This window comes from Patiria miniata, unplaced genomic scaffold (genome assembly GCF_015706575.1).
Source record: "Patiria miniata isolate m_02_andy unplaced genomic scaffold, ASM1570657v1 HiC_scaffold_2, whole genome shotgun sequence".
NCBI classification, from domain to species: Eukaryota; Metazoa; Echinodermata; class Asteroidea; order Valvatida; family Asterinidae; genus Patiria; species Patiria miniata.
The window spans coordinates 441,949-461,809 of record NW_024037058.1 but is presented as its reverse complement, the minus strand read 5'-3'; the positions used below and the strand labels follow the sequence as shown (position 1 = coordinate 461,809).

The 19,861-nt window shown below is 40.2% G+C and overlaps 1 protein-coding gene across 1 annotated transcript; it reads left to right on the top strand.

Moving 5' to 3' along the window:
* The first annotated feature begins 1,272 nt into the window (after nt 1-1,272).
* On the top strand, nt 1,273-18,364 carry LOC119726948 (nucleoporin 88-like). The gene is made up of 16 exons (XM_038198791.1): nt 1,273-1,547; nt 3,298-3,467; nt 3,605-3,730; nt 4,604-4,773; nt 5,346-5,442; nt 6,045-6,234; nt 7,359-7,509; nt 8,633-8,731; nt 9,873-9,972; nt 11,239-11,343; nt 11,649-11,795; nt 13,680-13,802; nt 15,430-15,576; nt 15,944-16,070; nt 17,116-17,231; nt 17,965-18,364. The coding sequence occupies exons 1-16, from the start codon at nt 1,305-1,307 to the stop codon at nt 18,026-18,028; spliced, it is 2,175 nt and encodes a 724-aa protein (XP_038054719.1). The 5' UTR covers nt 1,273-1,304; the 3' UTR covers nt 18,029-18,364.
* Nucleotides 18,365-19,861: the final 1,497 nt, after the last annotated feature.

The following is a 19,861-nucleotide window of genomic DNA, read 5'->3' as shown; positions in this document are numbered from 1 at the left end:
AGAGAGCCAAAACTGGCCCGAGCAGTCTTTGTACCGTCTTGCCGTTATGGTTTGTGGTAAGAGGGCTAGCACTGGCCCGATTCTAGTTCAGGCTCTGTACGGTCTTGCCGTTATGGTTCGCCGTAAGAGAATCGGCACCGGCCCGATTCAGGCTCTGCAATGTGTTACCGTTATGGTTTGCCGTAATAGCGCCAGCACCGGACCAATACACTCAACACGGAACCGCATTGCCGCCATCAAGCCAGTTATGGCCCGCTTCTGGTTTTGTACCATTCAAACTGTAAGTTACTGCCAGAACAAGCCCATTACAAGCCGGCATCGGCCCAGTACCGTCATGTTTGCTGGGTGGACTTGGAGACACATCGCATAATCTGTTGAGATGAGAAAGAGAAAATCGAAAATCGATTTATAACAAAAACTTGTACTTTTTGGAACAAAAACTTGTACTTTTTGGAAAATGAATTTTTTTTTTAATGTTGAGTGTAGGACTTGTACTAGGATCAGTGCAAATGGAAGCCAGCGTTTTCCCTTGGAGCCACACGTTCACTCGGTTTAAAACATTAATTAATAATCTTGACGTAGGCACACATATATATACATCTGCATGTCCGAGGGAGTACCGGCACAACATCGGAACAGTTGAGGGACATATCAATGGTCTTATACAATTTGAAAAGTAAAAACTCACGTTGCAGCCCGTATCTATTTTGCATGCATCATTTTTTTATGTTTGTTTTTTTGGTAGGCAGTACCGTCTTGCAAAATGATGTTGCAACACGGCCAGAGCTTATTGTGCACTCGCACTTGTTTTTTTTTTTTTGAGGGGGGGGGGGAGGGGTTACAATAATTCAATGACATGTGATCAACGACCCACGAAACAGATGACGGGGAGTTGTCATGTGTAGGCAGCAAATATTTTGTATGCAACTGATTAAATTAATATAGTCAATGACCACAGTAAAAACGTCATACACGCGCGCGCACCACTGATTATAGCGCCCATTGGATAACCACCGCCGAAATCGCTGATTGCTGGAGGTTTCATCAAGGTCGATCCCTTGAGGGAATTTTACAATTTCATTTTTTCCCCCAAAAATTGAATTTTGTTCCCTAAATTGTGTTTAATAAACTCCTGATGATCGACCAAATGAATCTTTTATTGATAAAAGATATTACACTTTGATCCTGCCTAGCCTTTACCTTTGCCCTTTGAAAAAATATGGTCGAGTCCAAAGAAAGCCCGCATACCGGCCGCAGTACACGTACGTACGTACACATGTATACATGTAGCAATCGATATCAAGATGGCTGATTTCGAAGAAGATTCGCGGATTGAGTTGTGGCGGAAAAGTTTAAATTCTCATCCGATTTTTGACAACTTAAGACACAACGGAAAGTATGCACCTCATAGAACAGAACCAGAGAAACTGTTGGTGGTTCGGGAAGGCCAGTTATTCGCTTGGGACACTAGAGAAAGTCGCCTTTTGACGATGAATTTGAAAGATCTGCTCGACGCAGACGACGTCCAGTCGTGCAACAGAATGCAGGTTAACCAGTCGTGATATTTCAATTTTCATCTGACTGTAGTCGTGTTACGCCCCAAACTATGGCATCGCATGATCGGTCCCCACTACTATAGTTGGGATCGTGCAAACTATTAGTTGGGACTGTCCCAACTGTAGTTCTGCTGGGCTATACGGGCGTTTCGTGTTTTCTATTCGACAACATTAGTCTTAGTGGCCCAACCTTGTGACTTTTAAAGGATAACAGGAGGAGCGCGCCGCGCTGTACTCGCCCGACCATGTCCAAATGTTAAAAAAGGCGATTCGCAGAGTTCTAGTTTATACTCGGACTAACATCATGAACATCTTTGTTATTATTTAGTGAATTAGTTACATTCAAAGCATTTAAAACTCAAAAAACGGCAGTTGTCGAGCTGCCACAGTAGCCTGATGGGAGATGAGCTATGGATTGAAAGGTCCCTGGTTCGAATCCTGCTATGTCCATTTTTCCAATTACCATTTTTTTAATTGAAGGGGAAAAAGAGAACGAAAACCTAAGTGCCTTGCTTCGATTCTGTTAAATTACTGAGTGAATTACACATAGGTGGCTTCTCCTACCTACGTCAAAAAATATGTGCCCCATACACCATTCATCAGAAGCTGAATGGCATGCCATGCTCCATTCATGCACAATAATGATGAGAAAAAACAATAATCACATGTAGTGTGATGTCACAGGAGGGTGTTAATTTAAATGAACTACACAGTGAACTCCCTTTATGCCAGAACAAGTACTGTACTGAAGCGAATATCGTCTCGAAAGTGTGTCTACCCGGGATTTCAAAATGCTAGACGCGTTGTTATGTACATGTATGCATTATGCGGGCACGCTTAGGAAAGGTTATGAATATGCATTTTACAGCTCATGACCTCGTGTTTGTATGGCCGGCCGCGCCGCGCACGCGCCACCTAACAACACATGATCATGAACTGTACAATGCAAATTCATAACCATGCACATGGCCGCATAAATGCATACATAAACGACGGCCAAAACCAGTCTGCCATTTTGAAATCCCATGGAGGAACACTTTTGAGACGAGCTAAAGACTGATCATCGTGTTTTTTTGCCAGATGGATGAAGATTTTTAGATAAAGGAATGTGTTTCTGAACATGTATGAGTTCCTCTATGACTAGAACCCTAACTCGATCAAAATCGGTAGCAAAATCACTGCATCACTTTTCAGTGTGTTGGGCCAGGCAGCAACGCCAATCTGGCCGTACTACAGAGCTTGTGATAGTGTGCGGCCAGAGGCAGTCGGGCTGGCATGTCAGAGTTTCCGTAACCTACCTAGGCATAGCCCCATGTAGCCAATTTACTGGACTACCTCTGTAAGTGTAGGCCACACTTGCACCCTGTCACCCATACAAGCTACATGTACTTTTTTATTGGCAGTGACACTGACAATTTGCATTTAGCCGGCCCAAGCTTAATTTAAGTAGGCCCTAGCCTAGGCCTAAATGATATTTTTGGCAGCTGAACAGTCGCAGTCGCACTGAACAGTCGCAGTGACTATTTAGGAGACTATTTTTGGCGCCAACATTGTCATTGTGACTGCGTACTATTCACAAGATGGGAATCAGACCATTTTACAATTTTGGACTTTATTTCCCTTTAAAAGAATCCTTCGGAGACACAAATCATGTAAGCTTTGGAATTACATCTAAATGGAATCATTGCCCTTTTATTTAAAGGAGAAAATGTAAAACCTGAACATTTGTATTTTGTTGCAGAGGCTCCTATGCACTAACACACCAAGGTTTGACATTGAGCATATTGACCTGAGTGCAACAGGTCATCATGTTCTACTTTGGGGTGCCAAAGGTGCATCAGTGATGACACTTCCAAGACGACATGGACAGTATGGACAATTTGAGGCAGGAAAGGAACAAATCAACTGCAGGTACATGTACTGCATCTTACATAGATCACTTGCATAATCAATGATATGCTGTTCAGTTATTGGTCATTGAATGAATGTAGTGTAATTTTGTTTGTTAATTTTGACTGACAATCACAACTTACATTGGTGGCATTTAGAACAGCAATCTTGGCGGAGAGATTTATGATGTCAAGTGGTACGCTACGCTTGCTGCAAGCTGCCTGGTACCCAGGAAGTGACACTGATAGACACTTGGTTCTTCTTACTTCTGACAACACATTAAGGTAAACACTGTCTCTGTCCCTTCCATTATCCAGTTCACGCCGGGATAATTTTGACAAGAAAGGAACGAGGGGCGGGATTACTTATCATTCGACCTCAAGCCAGGTGGGTTGAAGCCACCCCCCTCGGGCAGCACATTTATATTTCTGGCCTCTCTCACTGCAAGTGGGTTGCTGACAAGGGCACTGCGTACACCCTCATCTTTTCCTTAAAAAAAAATGGTCAAAGCAGTAAGAAATTGCCTCGTATCGCCCAATAGAGCATCTGGAATCCAAAAAATTGGGGCCCCTTAAGCTGGCCCCGAACCCCACGCCTTAATTTTTTGGACCCACTTTTTGGGGAACAACAATTTCTTTGGTTCCCCAAATTGTGTTCTGGATCCGCCCTTGGTTGCTGACAGATATTTCCGGCCTTGCTCCCTGCATGTTCATCTGTTATCCGTTCCGAATACCCCAAAACTTGTTTGTTATTATTTGAATGCTCATCGCCCACAATTGTTGGGTGTGTCATCATGGGGAGCATACAGCCTTGCCATGATTCAAATCTGACTCTGACCATAATTTCACAATCTCACGGGGGAAAATGTAGGGATTACAAAGTACATGTAGTAAGTAAAGTGAATTTTGATTAAATGGTAGTGGAGCACATTACACATGTATCTACCAAGCATGCCAAGAAAACAACTGTCACCAGATAACTCTCACATTTTGTGTTGAGTGCCGCACATACATATAAATGTAAGTGTTAGTTTTTCTATTGTTTTAAGATCTGTCCTAAGATTTTAACAGTTCTTGTACATGTTAACTAAATATATGTCAGTGGGGAGTAATTGACAGTTATTCATATCTAATCAAATTTACAATAATTGTGCACAGGATCTATGACATGACTTCACCACACAAGCCAATCCAGTGTCACAGATTAGGGGAGTATTCCACCAGCTACTCACTGTCGGCCAACAGGTCAACGTTTGAGGTGGCTCTAGGAGATATAGCTGTGGCATTTGACTTTGGACCAGCAATGGAAGAACCTACAAGACCTGGAAGTAAGAATTCTCAGATTGTTACCATCCACCAACCTATTGTTTTAAAGCACTGTGTGCTCCATGCTGTCTGAGAGCTTGCTAGAACAACTGACAAGCTTCGTTGGGTGGGACTTGAACCCACAACCTTTTGTTTACTAGTGCAGATGACTTAACTATGGATGTGATTACTGAGCTTGCTAAGGAAAGCTAGCCAGTTTGAATCAAAATAGCTGACTGCTTATGATCAGTTGATCAAAACAAGACGTCTGAATAAAGTGCATATACTTTATTCCGACTTTGTGTGCTGGGGTTAGCAACATGCAGACCTGAAAGTAAGGCATTTGCACTATTGAGGTGAGTAACGATAGACTCAAAAGACAAACGACCTTTTGTTCTTGCTGCTTGATTTTGTTTTCTGTCCTTGTTTGATTCAGCAGGGTGGTCTAGACAAATCCAATGGGTATTGGGTTAACATTAATATGCTTGGGTTTTTGTATACACCAAGGACCTTATGCAGAGATCACACTGAATAGTAATATCACACTCAATAGTAATATCACACTCATTCATCTATTCTGTTTGTTTCATCATAGGAAGGCCCAGTGCTCCAGTCCCGTTCTTGTTCCCAATTTACATCTTAAAAGGCAATGGAGATGTCTTTTTACTCCTGACGAGTTTATCAGAACCAAGGTAGGAATGCGTGTTTGCAAATCACTTGAGTTCAGCTGGTTATGAAAGACGTATGTGACTGGATCATGAGAAATAAATCTCAAGGACACTTTGTACCATTTTTGTGTCTTTAAAGATGTTTAGTTAAAACTATCGTTAGAACAATAATTTCTCCAACCTCACAAACAATTTAACCCTAACTCCCTAGCATGATTTACTAGGAACCATACCCATCCTGGCCAATTCCAACACCATATGGGAAACTGCACACACATATTTCTGACTTTGATTCTGGAGGTGTGCCAACCCAGTGTAAAAGACTGTCAGTTTTATAGGGGTACTGTACCCATCCTAACAGATTCCAACAAAACATGCCATTGGGGTTTGATGGGTTGAGTTCTGTTAGGGTTGAAGATATAAACCCCAAAGGGTATATTGGCAAAATTGTTCTTCAGGAGTTTGCACATTTGTTTTAATAAAAATTGTTGTTTCAAATGGTGAATTAAGGTGTGTTTTCTAAAACAAATTGAAGTGATTATATGACTATTTTGAAAATTATAATAGTGTACATTGTCTCAGTATCACGTGTGTGATCCCATAAATAAATGCTGTGGCAATTATAGGTATGTCCATACAGATCTACAAGGGCCCCTGACCATGCATCCACCAGCAGAAGACAACTATGGCCTAGATGCCTGCAGTATAATGTGCCTTCATACTAGTCCTGTTGTACTAGTGGTGGCAACCTCTGGTGGTATACTACATCATTGCATTGTACTGAGTGGGGATGAAGATGATGATGAAGATGATCACGTAAGATGCTTAGTTGTATAGTTTGCTTGCAGTTCATAATATTATTGATGATATTCACATGGATATGTTTTATTCACCCACTTCCCATAGTGAATTTGAAGTTTTGAATGTAAAAAGAGTAAACTGTAGATTCTTGGTGACATCATGGAAAGATAAATATCTCTCTTGAAAATGATCACATTGTACCGATTGAAACATCAAGTATTTACCCACAGGTCCGTCTTGGACTACCCACCCTGCTTCTGCTTACCACGCACATTTAACCTTAACTCCCTCGGGGGTGTGTAAAATCGTGTTGAATTTGGAGGATTCAGGACTGTTAGGGCTATGTAATAAAAAGTGTTCAAAATGGTAACATGCAGAGATGAAACTTTTCCAATTTTAATCGGAAAACCAACTTTTTGACTTTTCCAACGAAATTTCCGATTTTCTTAAAATGTGTCCCACAAAATTTGATTTTGTAACGATTTTTTCACAAAATGTGAAAAGTCGATGAAAACGGCACGTAAAAATAATCGCGAGCGTAGTTATAATCTCTTTCACCAGTCGCAAATTGAGTGTTTCTCCGGTAGAAACACCTAGGCCAACATTGATCGGACCCTTTTCCGGCTGGAGAACAGGTTAAACATTGACCTATGACACGGAAAAATCACTGCGGCACACGGTACACATCGTGCATGGTGCGTGCATGCACACGTACGATGCTATAGCCGCTACAAAAATGTTACTGATGGTCAAACGCAAGGATAATCTCTCCGAAAAAGAAACGGGCGTTAAAGATAATTTCCAGTGGCAATGGTTGGAGGAAAAAGATAACAACAGGGACTATTTCTCGACTTACATTAGAAAACTGCATTTACCAGGGAGGTTTTTTAGATTTTACATCGTTCTTGTGGATATCGTTCTCGGTAAAATTATACATGAAGGGACTGCGGTCGGGCACACATTTCCATTTTGCTTAGGCGAAATTTGCGATTTTTTGCTAAGGCCAGTTTCATCTCTGAACATATGAAATGTATCCCTTCTCTCTGGCAAGCTTTTCACATTGCTATGAGTAATTTCTCACTTATCTAGTTGCCAGAAGCTGTTGAATGACTAGATAGTGTTTACATACTTGTTTGCAGTCTGTAACATCAGCATCCCTGTCAGACATTGGTAGTGTTGGAGGCAAGTCTGATGCATCTCTCTATGTGTATGAGAGTGTTGAGTTATCACTCACTGTATTATCAGATGAATATCCTGAGGATACTGCCTACCCAATTCTTCTACTCAAAGGTCAGTGTGTTTACTGCTATCGTTTTGTGTTTTTACTTTTGTTTTTGTGTCGCCCTAAGATAATTTTGGGGGACAGTTACAAGTCCTAAATTCTGTATTCAGCAGATGACCATATCCTCAAACAAAGGGAATGGTACCCCACAAGTGAAATCTTTAGAAATAGGGATAAAAGGACAACAATGCTTCTTCCAACTTCCATCAACTGGAACGTCCATATCCAGGTGTAAATATCTTTAACAAATTACTCTCATTTTCCCAAATATTGAATGTTGCTGAGAATTAAGGTTCAGGGGTGCTGATGTGTTGTGTTGTAGTCTAGGGGCTAGACGTTGTTATGGTTTGATACGCGATAATCCACTGCCGCGAGAGGGCACTATCACGACCAACCATTATCACCCACGAACCCGTCAGAACAACGTCTAGGACATTTCCTAAAATCTCCCCCGGAAAAATGGGGGAAACTAGTGTGCGTGCGCGACTTCTGCAGGCAATTACGGTCCATTTTCAGTCTCACCCATATTATACACACAACAAAAGAGTTGACCAGTGAAGTTGCACAAAATTCTTGCTGCATCTTTTATACTACTGGAGGAAATTTGAGAGTATGCTTCGGAACTGCCATGAATTTTTTGAATTGCGTGCTGCATATATTAGGCCAAACAGGTGCGCTCGCATTACACAACTAATAGCAAATGTCCTAGACGTTGTTTTGACGGGTTCGTGGGTAATATTGGTTGGTCATGATAGCGCCCTCTCGCGGCAGTGGATTACCATTGAGGTTATAGTGTCAAAAGGTCATCCGGGGGTCAATTGAGGTCATCATGCTGTCATTTTGAAGGAGGAAAAAAAATGCCATTTCCAAAGATGATCCAAGTGACACATTTTTGGAAAATTTCTGTTAGTAGTTGGTTTGTAATTTGACGAATCCATGAATGGGTGCCGAATCCATGAACGCGTGCCCTTTTTTTTTAACCATCGATGTCATATTTTGAACTGCCATGCTTGTAAGTATAAAGATGTATCATAAAAACAAATTTTCTACAATGCCACTGAACAAATTCATACGTGTCATCAACTAAAGATCACTATTTACAAATTTGGATTGCTTTTCTTATCCTGGCAGATCCTTCCTCACCGTGTGAGTACTACTGTTCCCATAGTGCTGGTGTACACTGTGTCACATTGTCCTGGCTACAGAAACTCATACAGTACTGTTCCTCAGGTGAATGAACTCTTCAGCTTACTGTTCTATGTTGATCAATGTAGGGTTCACATTTAGGTTGACTATTCACCGGATGAAAGGATTTGTTACATGAAAAAAATAAAAAATCTCAGATGCATTTTAGCAAGTCTCGTGTCAGATAATAAGAACAAACCATTATCGGATTGATTTAAAAAAGATGTTGACTTGTAAAGTAATGTACATGAACATTTTCACTCATTGCTATCAACTGTCAGTCAAGGCATGGTACCTTCAGTTGACAAAACTGCCACAGCCTGTCCATTGTACCAATATGAGCCCCACTTACAAAACTGTTAAAACCTGTCACTTGATAGATTTTGACACTTTGAGAGGGAGGGTCAAAGAGGTTTATTATTCATGAATACGATTAACAGGTATAGTCCCGCAGCAACTCGTTTTGATGTTCTAATTTGCTGCCGAACCTGAAGCGAACCAATATTCAGATAAAAGTTTGGAACCGAACCCAAACTGAACCTGAGGGCTCACTTGCAGCACTAGTTTAAAGCTACATGGAAAGTCATGGAAAGCTCATGGAATCCTGCATAACCCATATGTGATGAATGATGCGTAATATTTGGCTATATGACAATCTTCCAGTTTGCATTCCAGTTCACTTTACTTCCTCTATTCGTGTATGCTCTATACTTGCTGCATGCCGAATGCACCATTGTGATGTATTTTGGTCTGATGTCAAACTGGATGGCTGAAAGGGAGTGGTGTCCCTTGCCTCACTGTGATGACTAGCTGATGTATTGTACATGGGCTTCTAAAATACCAACAACATAAGAATATATTGGTCATCCTAAACCCTAAGTTTTTTCCCCTGGAAAAGTCATGGAGTTCCGTTGTAAGATTTCAGTTGGAACCCTGAATAAATAGTGATCACTAAATCAGTCACCAGTCTATTTTTGTTTTTAACTAGTATATATGTCACTGGACCTGCTCCATTGTAAAAGGTATTTTTAGCCCAATTAATTGTGTTTCTTGTTTTCAAGCTGGATATTCAATTAGTTGGAAATAATGGATCACACAATGCACATGACCCAATAAAATACTATCATGCCTAGGAGCTTTAACAAAGATTAACATGATTCTTTTTTTTTGGCTTTTATACTTATAGAGCGTGAAGGGACTGAAGATGGTACAGTCATGGATGTCATCAATCAAGACCAGCCCTGCATAGTAGCACACATGATATGCACCAAGCCATCAGAATCATGGTAAGCATAAACACAAAGTGACAGAATTGTGACTTACCCCAACAAATTATCACAGCTATTTTGGAGTTTTCAAAACGTTTTTTTTTTACAAATCTTTACTATGGAAATCAAACCAGTCCACATTTTACCTTTATGTTAAGATGTCGGACTGAGTGATACATGAACATCTAAATGAAGAATTGAGCATGCCTCTCATATTGTATATGAAAACTGAGTGGTGAAAACATGTCCTTTGGGCTCCTGTCGTGGGATTTGATCATAGTCTTACATACTATTTACAAATTATGCTGAGCACGTTCCGAGTGCAGTTTCGGGGGAAAAGGAATGCTGATGTGGGACTTGAACCTACCCCCTCTGGCTAACATTCACTGGAGCGGTTGTCTCTGTACTTGACTTTTGTGCTTACCATGGTTCTTTGTTTGATTGGGATGTTATTTGATGATATAACTGTCTACTTCTTTAAACTTGCTCTTTGGTCAGTATCATGGTGGGGTATGAATTGGGTGTGTACAATTGCCCCCTCCCTGCCCCTCCATAAAAGAAACCCTTTTTTTAAAAAGCTTTCTTTTTGTCAAATAACTTAGCTATTACCTTCATAAGAGCCAGCGCCAATTAGAAGATGACATTTCTCCTTCAATTAAAACTTTAAAAATGCCATGTATATTATAAAAAGATAGAAACACATTGTTAAAAGAATTAAGAACAAGTAACCAAAACATGTAGCAGTTGTGTGAATGAGTTCAAATGATGTGCACGAGTTAGTCCAATGTCTTGAGCCTAAGTCCTCCCCCTCTTGAAATCCTGTGAATGGGTTGGCTCTGCAGTTTTCTTGATTTCCTGAGAGAAACTGATTTGCTGCAAATTGCTAAGATACCGAAGCAACCTGAAATACATGTAGATATACATGTATATTAACATATTAAATGATTAGGGGACCTGATATGTTGATCCTTGCAGAATCTGTCTGAAAGAAACAATAGAGTGATTAACCCCAAGTCCCAAGCATGATTTACTATGAACCATACCCATCCTGGCAAATTCCAACACCATATGGGAAACTGCACACACGTATTTCTGACTTTGTTTCTGGAGGTGTGCCAACCCAATAAGACTGTCAGTTTAGGGGTACTGTACCCATCCTGACAGATTCCAGCAAAACATGCCATTGGGGTTTGATGAGTTGAGTTCTGTTAGGATTAATGAAATGATAGTCTGAAAGGATTTTGTATGTCCTTGATATTGGTGTTTCTTTTCTGAATCATTCAGCCCACCTGCTCCCATCCTGGGTTTGACTATAGTGACTGATCATCTACTGGGCAAGGCTCTACTGTGTCGTACATCCACCAATGACTGCATTGTCACTCCTCTCAAGTAGGTGCTCCAAACCTGTCCCTTCAATCATCTTAGATTAATTTGTGTTTGAGATGTAACAGGCATGCAACTTTTCCTTGGATCCACTGATTTCCTCATTTTTTACTTCTCATGAATGCCATTACAAATTGGAAAATACTGTACAAAGTCTTGTGTGCTTTGGAGTTTCCTCGTTTTTTTCTTCTAAATTCCCAGTTGCATGCCTGATGTAAAGATTAACATTATATATGACACGATGATGAAATGTGATTTTTTCTTTTAACCCAAGCTCACAATTTGCAATTGATTGAACTTGTTTCTGACAGAAACACTGAGGTGCCATCAGCTCCACCCCTGATATCTGAAGGAGGTTCTCAAAAGATGGAGTCACCGCTCAGAAATCTCAGCTCAGAACCATTCCAGAGTCATATCAGGAAAATACTGCAGAGAAATGTGTCCAACCCTATTCTAAAGTAAGACTTGATTATAAACGCTAGTTTTGATTGAGTGTAATTGGATTAGCTGGAGTTGGGTGAGTGCCTAGGCTGGGCTGTGTTGCACTGGGCTGGGTTTGGCTGTGCTGGCCTGAGCTGTGCTGGATATCTATTTGCTGTGCTAAGCTGGGTTGGGCTTGGCTGGGTTGGGCTGTGCTGTGCTGGGCTGTGCTGTGCTGGCCTGAGCTGTACTTGTTATAGTGATGTTCTACTGGGTTTGTTATAGTGACATTCTACTGGGTTTGTTATAGTGACATTCTACTGGGTTTGTTATAGTGACATTTTACTAGGTTTGTTATAGTGACACTCTACTGGGTTTGTTATAGTGACATTCTACTGGGTTTGTTATAGTGACATTCCACTAGGTTTGTTGTGACATTCTACTAGGTTTGTTATAGTGACGTTCTACTAGGTTTGTTATAGTGACATTCTACTGGGTTTGTTATAGTGACATTCTACCGAGTTTGTTATAGTGACATTCTACTGGGTTTGTTATAGTGACATTCTACTGGGTTTGTTATAGTGACATTCTACTAGGTTTGTTGTGACATTCTACTGGGTTTGTTATAGTGACGTTCTACTAGGTTTGTTATAGTGACATTCTACTGGGTTTGTTATAGTGACATTCTACCGTGTTTGTTATAGTGACATTCTACTGGGTTTGTTATAGTGACACTCTACTGGGTTTGTTATAGTGACACTACTGGGTTTGTTATAGTGACATTCTACTGGGTTTGTTATAGTGACATTCTACTGGGTTTGTTGTGACATTCTACTAGGTTTGTTATAGTGACGTTCTACTAGGTTTGTTATAGTGACATTCTACTGGGTTTGTTAAAGTGACATTCTACTGGGTTTGTTAAAGTGACATTCTACTGGGTTTGTTATAGTGACATTCTACTGGGTTTGTTATAGTGACATTCTACTGGGTTTGTTATAGTGACACTCTACTGGGTTTGTTATAGTGACACTCTACTGGGTTTGTTATAGTGACATTCTACTGGGTTTTATTATAGTGACATTCTACTGGGTTTTATTATAGTGACATTCTACTGGGTTTGTTATAGTGACATTCTACTGGGTTTGTTATAGTGACACTCTACTGGGTTTGTTATAGTGACATTCTACTGGGTTTGTTGTGACATTCTACTAGGTTTGTTATAGTGACATTCTACTGGGTTTGTTAAAGTGACATTCTACTGGGTTTGTTAAAGTGACATTCTACTGGGTTTGTTATAGTGACATTCTACTGGGTTTGTTATAGTGACATTCTACTGGGTTTGTTATAGTGACACTCTACTGGGTTTGTTATAGTGACACTCTACTGGGTTTGTTATAGTGACATTCTACTGGGTTTGTTATAGTGACATTCTACTGGGTTTGTTATAGTGACATTCTACTGGGTTTGTTATAGTGACACTCTACTGGGTTTGTTATAGTGACATTCTACTGGGTTTGTTGTGACATTCTTCTGGGTTTGTTATAGTGACACTCTACTGGGTTTGTTATAGTGACATTCTACTGGGTTTGTTATAGTGACATTCTACTGGGTTTGTTGTGACATTCTACTGGGTTTGTTATAGTGACACTCTACTGGGTTTGTTATAGTGACATTCTACTGGGTTTGTTATAGTGACATTCTACTGGGTTTGTTATAGTGACTACTGGGTTTGTTATAGTGACACTCTACTGGGTTTGTTATAGTGACATTCTACTGGGTTTGTTGTGACATTCTACTGGGTTTGTTGTGACATTCTACTAGGTCTGTTGTAGTGACATTCTACTGGGTTTGTTATAGTGACGTTCCACTGGGTTTGTTATAGTGACATTCTACTGTATTTCTTGTCTTATTTCTCTCTGCAGAGGCAGTTCCAAGACTAGTCTGAGCCCCAAGGAGAGTTTGGAGCTGATTTGTAGTGCCACTAAGGTACTGCGAGAGGAATATATCATCAAGCAGGACTTGGCAAGAGATGAAATAGAGAAACGGTCAGTAAACCACTCAGAGATATAAGAAGCTAGACTCCCTGTGTTATACATGTATTTCATCAGACTTTTGTATCTCTATACAGATGACATATATACATACAAGTGCATAACAGTATGTATTTGTGGCTTCCTGGGGGGGGGGGGGGCTGTGGTCCAATGGTTACGGTGTTCGACTGGTGTGCCGTGGTACACTGGTTCGATCCTGACAGGAAACATGGTCCTTGTGCTCTTGAGCAAGGCACTTTACCATTATTGCTTTGTCCTTCGGATGGGACGTAAAGCCGTAGGTCCCGTGTGTTGTGTGATGCACGTTAAAGAACCCAGTAACACTTATCGCTAAGAGAAGGGGTTTACCCCAGTGTTTCTGACAGTGGCTGCAATATGCGCCACAGCACCTTGTAAACCCTTTTTAAAAGGTGCTACAGAATGGGTCTCACATTTCTCATAAATTAATTTACCCGTCTTTAAAAAATAGACATAATTACCAGCGTCTTGCGTACCTATTTGTTGATAGATACGTGGGCTGTGTAAGACTGCAGTATTATCATATTATATTATCAGAATGAGTCTAGTATGAGACAACTTGTGTTCAAACTTTTTATCCCAAAGAAAAATACGTCGAATATTAAAATATCTTCTGAACAATCAGCTATAATGGACATCCTCTTTGGCTCACAAATTCTATGTGCAATTGAACCAAACATTCCAAATTTTTGGAAACCACATTAAATATTGTCAATTTATGCTTGCCCAAAATGCTTCTCAACTACTTTTGAACGTCAAGAACACTTAAGCAAATTACGGCCATTTGTATTTCTTATGTTATGATGATTGAGAGTTTCTCAAGCTCTACCAAACCAATGTTGTCATGGTTGTAGTTGGTGATTGTTCCAATCATCACTATAATGATAATGGCTGCTATGGGCCTACTATGATAAGAGGCTAATGACATACATTCAACATTCATAAATACCTAAGACAGTTTACGCATTCCTATTGGTCGAGAGCCCGTCACGTGGCCGGTCTTAAACGGATGATAAAGACATGGCTAGCTGGTCTTAAACACTTTTCCAGTGTCACATGAAATTTGGACTCCCATAAAATCTGGTGCCTTTTAAGGTTTCATTGGTTGAACGTTCACATTCCTCTCGTATGCATGCGCAATACTACCACTGAATCAGTATTTCATGGTCCGAAATTCACACTACACCAGCCCAGCTGCGTTTTGCGCGACATCGCGCAGTACGCGCGACGCACATACCAATGTCCTTATAAGGTAACGAGTTGTAGAGGGGCATTCCATATTATAGTCAGAGGGGTGTTTCGTAAAACATGACGTAAAATTGTTGAACAAAATGGTTGGCAACGTCGAGTTTTGACTTGTTTTGATTTTTGGAGCGAAAAAGATTTGTTCTTTTTACCGTAAAAGTATTTATGAATGGGAATAAATATGTGTTTGGTCGGTATTAAACACTCTGTTTAAGACCGGTGGGAGTCTGGATGGGTGATAATTACCCTCGGCTTCGTCTCAGGTAATTATCACCCATCCAGACTCCCACCGGTCTTAAACAGAGTGTTATAATACCTCCCAAACACACATTTATTCCCTTATTAAATCTTTAAACAGAGTGAAGATTCTTCAACAGCAGAAGGAGCAACAGAAAGCTGATCTTCAAGATGGCAACAAACTGAAGATTGATATACAGAACCAAGCTGAGGAGATTGCATCTAGATACAGTGATGCACAAGATAAACAAGAGCAACTCATGGATAGGTAAGATCACAATCCTTAAACTCCGTGTGAACAAACTTACAAACCAATCCCATCATGGTTCTTTGTCTCTAGTATGCAGCTTCCTGTTTTAGCTCACCAGAGGAAGAAATTCCCATATCCTGCCAGACATTATTATCAGGGACTGATCAAGATTTTAGGGAAGGATGGCAGGAAGCGTTAAGATTGTAAGTGCTGAATGGGTGTCCAGAGCATGTCCCTGCTTTGGGGGGGGGGGGGGGGGGGCCTTGCTTGCCTATACAATTGTAAAATGTAACCCCCTCTAACCTCTGTCCTGCAGATCAAGTCAATTCTATGTTAACTTCTGTCTTGTACACACTGGGATATTCTGTTTCCTTTGTCTTTACAGGGTTGGGGCTGTACTTCATGCATTGCAAAGCCAACTACCGGTGCTGTCTGAGGCTGAGCAAAGTCTACAAAGAGAAATGACTGATTTGGAACAGAAGCTGGAAAAGCTCAAAGATTCATTCGCACAGGTACATTGACTGAATTTGTATCTCACTGTGGAAATTTGTTTTTAAACATGCCCGAGATCATTTTTTTTGATGTTGACATACGCTCCTGAGACTGAAGCTTATGGGGAGTACAGGCGACTCTCGTTAGTACAAACACTGTTAATACAAATTCTGGTTATAGCAAACATAAAGCTGTGGTCGCGACTGTGCACAATGAATGGGACTGATGCTCCTCTTAATACAAAATTCTGATATAACAACATTTTGGCTAGGTCCGTCTGAGTTATATTAACAAGAGTCGACTGTATCTGTGGGGCAGTCTGTGCTGAATTGGATTGATTCAAATATTTTACTGGTTTTATACTGTCTATTGGGCATCCATCATCAGTATCCTGGGCCTCACATTGTTGATCCAGGCAATCAGTTTTTCAAACTGCTATTGACATGTTGATCTCCAAGGCACAGAAGACTAGCCAGAATTCTGTGTTTCTGTTTTTAATTAACCTATCGCGGTAGAATCACGTCAATGCAGCTTGTGAAATATTGTCCAATTACATGATATACAAATGGACGCGGAACGCACAAAATCTGAGACGAACAAAACATAACGTACAAAATGCCATAGGGTTGTCTAAGGAACGTAGCCAACTCGCAAACAGCGATAAGTCAATTGTCTAGGGGCTGGTAAAAATAATGAACTCTTCTCTATCAATTTGAACTATTTTAGGAGCAATTTGTATGCCTTTTTCTTTGTTAAATGCATCATATATTTGTGTGAATCGTTGTCTTTTAGAAGATGCTGAATATATTTATGCATGAATTTTTATCAAATGAACTGTTAGCGGATACCAAAGTTTTAAGTCTGTACAGAGATAATGAATAGATGAAAATAAGTTAGCATTGACACCGAGGGCCTAATAGCTCTCATTTGTGTTGAGGATTAAAAAAGGGCCCCCATTGTCATATCATGGCTTAGCATTGAGAGCAAAAGAATTTGACACTTGGCTATAAATAAAAAAAGTGAATATGTTTGAGTGGTTATGTTTGCTACTTTCTCTGTGGTCAGGTTAAAGTCAAAGATGAGTATCGTAAGAAGAAGATTCAAGAGCAGAGCCAGAAGTCTCAGAGCCCTTCCCTCAGCCAAGGACAGAACAGACACATCAAGACACTCATCAAAGAAGAGTAAGGAACCATACCAAAAATATTCCCAGACTTGTTGAGTTGAAGTCTTTCCTGTAAAGATATACAGTGGTGATTATTGCATGCTAAAATGTTCAATCCTGACCCCGCTGAATTAAAAAAAAATCATACAACAGGTATTTCCAAAGTCCAGATTTTTTTCAACCCCCCCCCCAAAAAAATAATCCCCTTACAAGTTCTGAGAAACTACAAAGATAATAGATGAAGATCAGGTGCTATTGTCAAGTAATATGTATTCCTGTTGTGTTTTGTATCAGGGTTCGACTTAAGCCGTAGCCCGCAAGCCAAATGCTTGTCAAAACAGCGGCGGGCTAGTCAAACTATTCCTTAAGTAGCCCGGCTGGCGAGTCAAAAATTATTGGGCTACGGCAAAGATGAAAGGACAGGAAGAAATACATCCTTCAATTCAGAAAGCAAACCTGTATCAATTTGCATATAATTTTATGAACTGTTTAGGGTTAAATTAGGAGATCTGTTTATTAAAAACACTGACAAGATTGCCTCAGGATACACGTTTTACATGTATGCACATTGTTGTTTATGAGACACTCTTATAAAAAAAACAAACTTGCAGGCTAGTGAAAATGCTTGCGGGCTAGTTGAGAGTCTGTTTCAGTAGCCCGGCTGGCTAGTGAAATAAAAAATTAAGGTCGAACCCTGTTTGTACAAATTCTTTGTTACTTATCATTTTTTCTTTTTCTATATTTCTCTACAGAAATGATGCCATTGCTTCATTAGTCAAAGAAATCAAGAATCTCACTGTTGCTGTGGGACATTGAGTCGTGGAATGACCAGGAGCGTCCTTTGAGTAATCATCATCAGCCCTCCCCCCTCAGGATTGTATATGGACATGGACATTGAACATACAGATCATTGGCATGAATTATTGTGATGCTGTAGGACAGTGAATTGATACTTTCAACATCTTTTTTTGAATAATCAACTTCAGCCATTCTTGAACCTGAAGAGCCTCACATATGATCTTTATTTCCCAAAATAACCTTGTTAAATGGGAGATATGTGATAAACTACTGTATGGGTATTGTTGTATATCCATTTGTATCCCAGATAGTGGTGGTGGGAAGGGGGGGGGGGGGGGGGGGGTGGGTGTGCAACAACCGGCGCGCCCCCCTCCCCCCTCAGTTCCCCCCCCCCAGTTTTTTTCCCAACACTTTATCAACAAACAGATTAATTATGTTTATTTTCTTCGCTGTTAAGATTCATAAAATGTGGACACATTTTGGGCCAATGAAAGCATTATAAACATCGGTACTTTGGTGGACAAAACACGCCACACATGCATTTATATAGCCTTAGATAGTGTGCAGTCAATGTCTTTGTACATTTGTTACACCAGTCTGCGGTTTGATACATTTCTCATTCATAAAAACGACTTCACTTTTGAGTTGCTCTAGTGGCTTATTTCCGGACCATTGACAATGGGCATGCGCGCGTATACACAAGCTGAAGATGTTATTTTGACTGCCCCCCCCAAAAAAATATTTCCTTGCCCCCCCCCCCCCCCCAATTCCCCCCCCCCCCCCCCAATTTTAGAGTCTGGTGCCGCCATTGATCCCAGAACCACTCCGTTTAGTTTGATGAAAGTTGATAATGTAGAAACGTTTGTTTCTATGCCAAGGGGTTCAGCATCTTGGTTCTTTGCATGCAGGACAGAGAGAGAAGTAAAAGAGACACATGAAATGAAAAAGATGTAACTTTGCTTAAAATGACGACTGTTCATGTCTGTCATGTACCATCCATAATATAAAAGAATTAATTTTAAGGGTTGAGATTGAATTATTGTAATTATATACATAATTTGTTTTGTTTTTAAGTATCACATGCTACAGGCAATGAGATTTTCATTTTTGGTTTCAAAATTGTTTCTAGTTTTGGGGTTTTTGGTCAAAGACAAAGTGTGAAGAAAATATATATTATAAAAAAAGATAAAAGTGTTTGTGTTTGTTATTTTAAAGGGAATATACATCATTTGCTTTTGCTGTAATTTTCAGAAATGGTTGGAATTGGGGGGTTGGAAATATAAAGCAAATATAGTTACACTGACTTTTTGGAGGTTTTGGGTTCGAAAATGCTATAAAAACCAAGAAAAACGATCATTTTCCTGTAGTCTGGTTCCCTGACTCCATATTAGAAGAAACAGAGCAGTTTACATACATTGGGGAATTGTAAGGTTAGGGAACCAGTCTAGCTGGCTCGTACCCGTTCATAGGTTTGTAATCGATTGTAAACAAGTGCGATGGTCAATTGGGGCCAGTATTTGAAAAAAAAGCCAGTTGTTTCCAACGCTGATCGGCCGATCAGCGTTGGAAATTGATACAAAAATACCACTTTTCTTGAAAATGACAGTATACCAGGTGCCATAATTTTACAGGATGCTTTAGACTGTCATTTACCAACATCCTATTAAGGTATTTCGCAAAAACTTGGTAGTTTTATTTTTCGATGTTTGCAAATGTTGTATATTCCCTTTAAGGTGGGATGTTCATGAGGAAATAATGGTGGTTGTATAGCCGGGAGCCGGGGCTTACATTTGTGATCGAGGTACAAACCACTGGGGCCAGGGTTCCAGTAATAGGGTCAGCACTAGATTC

Excerpts from the sequence above, each read along its gene's own strand:
- LOC119726948 (XM_038198791.1), top strand. The coding sequence starts at position 1,305 with ATGGCTGATTTCGAAGAAGATTCGCGGATTGAGTTGTGGCGGAAAAGT. Across the intron at positions 6,235-7,358 it reads ATGATGATGAAGATGATCAC|TCTGTAACATCAGCATCCCT; the intron begins GTAAGATGCTTA and ends ACTTGTTTGCAG. Across the intron at positions 16,071-17,115 it reads TCAAAGATTCATTCGCACAG|GTTAAAGTCAAAGATGAGTA; the intron begins GTACATTGACTG and ends CTCTGTGGTCAG.